Source organism: Triticum urartu, chromosome 5A (assembly GCF_056163025.1).
Source record: "Triticum urartu cultivar PI428250 chromosome 5A, HENAU_Tu73, whole genome shotgun sequence".
NCBI classification, from domain to species: domain Eukaryota; kingdom Viridiplantae; phylum Streptophyta; class Magnoliopsida; order Poales; family Poaceae; genus Triticum; species Triticum urartu.
In genome coordinates this window covers 263,999,660-264,003,972 of record NC_141877.1, presented here as the reverse complement: position 1 = coordinate 264,003,972, position 4,313 = coordinate 263,999,660, and the positions used below count along the sequence as shown (strand labels likewise).

Sequence of the window (4,313 nt, the reverse complement as noted above, 5' to 3'; positions counted from 1 at the left end):
AAGATACCCTTGGATCCGGAGCACCTAGAGAGGTACGCTGTCGTAGGCGCAAACCTCGACAGCAAATAGGAAGGCGAGCTCGTCGATTTGCTCCGTGAGAGTCGGGACATCTTCGCATGGTCCCCCAAAGACATGCCAGGTGTACCGACGGAATTCGCCGAGCACAAGTTACATGTCCGATCTGATGTCAAGCCGGTCAGGCAGCCCTTACGCCGCCTATCAGAAGAAAAGAGAAGAGTTGTCGGAGAAGAGATAGCCCGCCTCCTAGCAGCCGACTTCATTATGGAAGTATTCTTTCCAGAGTGGCTAGCAAACCTGGTCCTGGTACTGAAGAAGAACAAGCAGTGGCGAATGTGTATTGACTACACAAGCCTCAACAAGGCTTGCCCAAGGACCCGTTTGCTTTACCAAGAATTGATCAGGTGATAGACTCCACAGCCGGATGCGAGCTGTTGAGCTTTTTGGATGCATATTCAGGATATCACCAGATCAAGCTGAACCCGTTGACAGACTGAAGACCGCCTTCATCACGCCGTTTGGAGCCTTCTGCTACATCACCATGACGTTCGGCTTGAGGAATGCCGGTGCCACCTTTCAGCGTTGCATGCAGAAGTGCCTCCTCAAGCAACTCGGCAGAAACGCCCACGTCTACGTGGACGATGTGGTGGTGAAGACGGAGAAGCGTGGAACACTGCTGGAAGACCTCAAGGAGACCTTTGAGAACCTGCGCCGATTCCAGATCAAGCTCAACCCTGAGAAGTGCGTCTTCGGAGTACCAGCCGGCCAACTGCTTGGCTTCCTGGTCTCTGAACGTGGCATAGAGTGCAACCCTGTAAAGATCAAGGCCATTGAGAGGATGGAGGTACCCAGCCGACTGCTAGCCGTGCAAAGGTTCACCGGCTGCTTGGCGTCCATCAGCCGATTCATCAGTCGGCTGGGCGAGAAAGCTCTCCCCTTATACCAGCTCATGAAGAAGACCACTTTTTTCAAGTGGAACCACAAGGCGGACAAGCTTTTCTCCAGTTGAAGAAGATGTTGACTACTCCACCCGTTCTGGAGGCTCCGACTCCTAAGGAGCCTATGCTCCTGTACATCGCCGCCACCAGCCGGGTAGTCAGCACAGTCATTGTAGTGGAACGCAAGGAGGAAGGCAAGACACTACCTGTCCAGAGACCGGTATATTACCTGAGCGAAGCGCTGTCGGCCTCCAAGCAGAACTACCCCCACTACCAGAAGATGTGCTATGGTGTGCACTTTGCCGCCAAGAAATTGAAGCCTTACTTTCAAGAGCATCCAATCACTGTGGTCTGCACGGCCCCACTTGCCGAGATCATCGGAAGCCGAGATGCTTCTGGCCAAGTGGCCAAATGGGCCATAGAGCTGGCTCCCTACACAATCCACTACCAGCCCCGCACCGCCATCAAGTCACAAGCACTGGCCACTTCCTCGCCGACTGGGCCGAGACCCAGTACCTACCTCCAGCGCCCGACTCCACCCATTGGCGGATGCATTTCGACGGCTCCAAGATGCGCACCGGCTTGGGAGCCGGCGTCGCCCTCACTTCCCCTAAGGGCGACAAGCTCAAATACGCACTGCAAATCCACTTTGCCGCCTCCAACAATGTCGCCGAGTACGAAGCGCTCATTCACGGGCTCCGACTTGCCAAAGAACTTGGCATTCGCCGGATCTTGTGTTATGGCGACTCGGACTTAGTGGTCCAGTAGTCGTCTGACGACTGGGACGCCAAAGATGCAAACATGGCGAGTTACCGTTTCCTTGTGCAGCAACTCGGCGGATATTTCGAGGTCCATGTGCCAAGAAACGACAATGACCAAGCAAACGCCTTGGCATGAATCCGCTCTACCCGCCAAGCAATACCATTCGGCGTCGCCCTTCAACGCCTCCTCAAGCCGTCTGTCAAGCCTTCACCAGAATTAGACTCCATCTTTGTGCCGGCTCCTCCCGAAGAAGTCGGATCCGACTCCAGAGCCCCGGCAGACGGTACGGGGATTTTGGCAGATGGCTCCAAAGCCGCCACAGTCGAGGCCGGCCCAGGGACTGCAGAACCCGGCCCGGGGACTGTGGCGGCCGGCCCGAAGACTCCAGAACTCGGCCCAAGGGCTGCGCCAGTCGGCCCGGGGACTTCATTAATCCAGCAAACGGTTGTTGACTCCAGCCCGCCGCCTCCCAGCCCAGCCGCCCTTGTCCAAGTCGCAGTTCTGGCAGTCAAAGAAATAGCAGCACCCTCATGGGCCCAGCCCATCCTCAAATTCCTGGTGAGCAAAGAGCTGCCGACTGATGAGACCTTACCTCGGCAAGTACAATGCCGAGCGACAGCCTACACCATAGTCAACAGAGAGCTAGTCAGGTGCAGCGTCACTGGTGTCTACCAGCGCTGCGTAGAGCCAGAGCAAGGCCAAGCAATTCTCAAAGACATCCATCAAGGCGAGTGCGGCCACCATGCGGCCTCAAGAGCACTCGTCGCCAAGGCTTTCTGACACGGTTTCTTTTGGCCAACGGCCTTAGAAGAGGCCAAGGAATTGGTCCAAAAATGCAAAGGGTGCCAGAAGTTCCGCTCCAAGCCGCATCAGCCGGCTTCTGCACTCAAGACCATCCCCATTGCCTGGCCTTTCGCAGTTTGGGGTCTAGACATGGTGGGACCATTCAAGATGGCACGAGGTGGCTTAACTCACTTGTCGCGGTGGACAAGTTCACCAAGTGGATAGAAGCGAAGCCAATCAAGAAACTGAACGGTCCGACTGCCGTGACTTTCATCTCCGACATCGCAATTCGGTACGGCATACCATACAGCATCATCACCGACAACAGCACAAACATAGCTTAAGGCCGGCTTCCAGCCTTTTTTCGCAAACTGACTCTTGAATAGTCGGCTTGCCGCCTTCTACCCGACTTGTTAAACAACTCTAAAAACGGCTGAGTACTTGCCTTCCCAAAGTGACCAAGAATTTGATCCAGCAGCAGTCCGCAGAGCGGCTGTCTGACTGACAAAGATGGCAACTGAGGGAAGACGGTAAAGGAAAAAGCCAAAAGAACAATGAGCAAGAAAGATAGAAGTCGGATGAATATTTACATAACAAAGGCCCTTGGCCGAATCTTCGAGCAGAATTTCAAAATACACCCCGCGGGTGGAATTGTGCGGATTAACAAGTTCTCCAAAAACTATTAGAACAGATAAAACAAAGACAAGGTGGCAGCCTAGGGGGCGGCAGACGGGTTTGGAGGATCGGAGGAGACGGCGGTATTGGATGTTGGGGCGGCCGGCTGGGCGGTCTCGGCTTGATCACCTCCGGCAGCAGTCGGCTCGGGCGGGCATGGCTCATTGCTGGAGGCACGGTCGAGCTGAGGCTGGCCGTCCGCTCCATCTTCCGGTGCCTCCGTCTCGCTCCCGTCCTCCGCCTCGTCTTCCTCCTCGACACTGGAGCCGATCACCTCTGCCGAGTCCTCGCCGTAGTCGGGGTTCAGCCCAAACCACTCCGGCGGCACCTCCTCGCCGTCTTTAGCCCGCTCGGGGACAAAGATGCTGGTGTCGGTGTACTCGGCGATCGCCGCCGCACGCTTGACAAGGGCGTCTTCAGCGGCTGCCAGCTCCGGCTGGGCCTCTGACCGGAGTGTGGCCAGCCGGTCTAGGTCCAGCCCCGGATACCACGCCATGACGAATTCCAAGGCTCGGCGCGCTCCGGCCCGAGCCGAGGAACCCTTCCAGGCCTCAAGACGGCCAGCCGCGACCTCCAGCCAGTCGGCAGTCCGACTGGGGGTGTGGGGAGCCTGCACGTCTGGCCACAGGGCGGCGATCGCTTGGGCGCCGACACGTTGAAGCCGGCGCAGCATCTGGTGGGCCGGCCGCAGGCGAGCCCCAATGCTCAGAATATGCTCGTCAAGGGTCCGAGGGGCATCAGGGCGATCTCCACGCCACCCGCCCTCCGCTCCTCGCGGTCGGCCTCGATAGCTTGAATGGCCGCCTGCGAGTGGCCGGGGAAGAAGTCTTCCAAGACAGAAAGAATGAAGAACAAGTCACAAAAAACCAGGAGTCGGCTCGACATATAGTCGGCGGCTCAAAGAAGGAAAGCAAAGAAGCTCACCGTCGACGAGGTCCTCGATCTCGTGGAAGCCGGAGACCAGCATTGCCTCCTTGTCGGTCCAGGAGGAGCGCTCGCTCGCGAACTCGGCTAGGAGGGCGGCCTCCGCCTCTTCCGCCTCCTTCTGTGTCTTCGTAAGCAGCTCCTTCTGCTCTGCCAATTGTGCGGCTAGCAGATCACGCTCTGTGACAAGCTTGCTGCAATCCTCCCCCTCGG

General features: G+C 57.2%; 1 protein-coding gene across 1 annotated transcript; it reads right to left on the bottom strand.

Annotated features, from left to right (window-relative positions):
• Positions 1-3,216: 3,216 nt before the first annotated feature.
• LOC147970997 (uncharacterized) lies at positions 3,217-3,849 on the bottom strand. The gene has a single exon (XM_087523774.1). The coding sequence runs from the start codon at positions 3,847-3,849 to the stop codon at positions 3,217-3,219; it is 633 nt and encodes a 210-aa protein (XP_087379900.1).
• Positions 3,850-4,313: the final 464 nt, after the last annotated feature.

Coding starts and splice junctions, on each gene's coding strand:
- LOC147970997 (XM_087523774.1), bottom strand. CDS start 3,849: ATGCTGCGCCGGCTTCAACGTGTCGGCGCCCAAGCGATCGCCGCCCTG.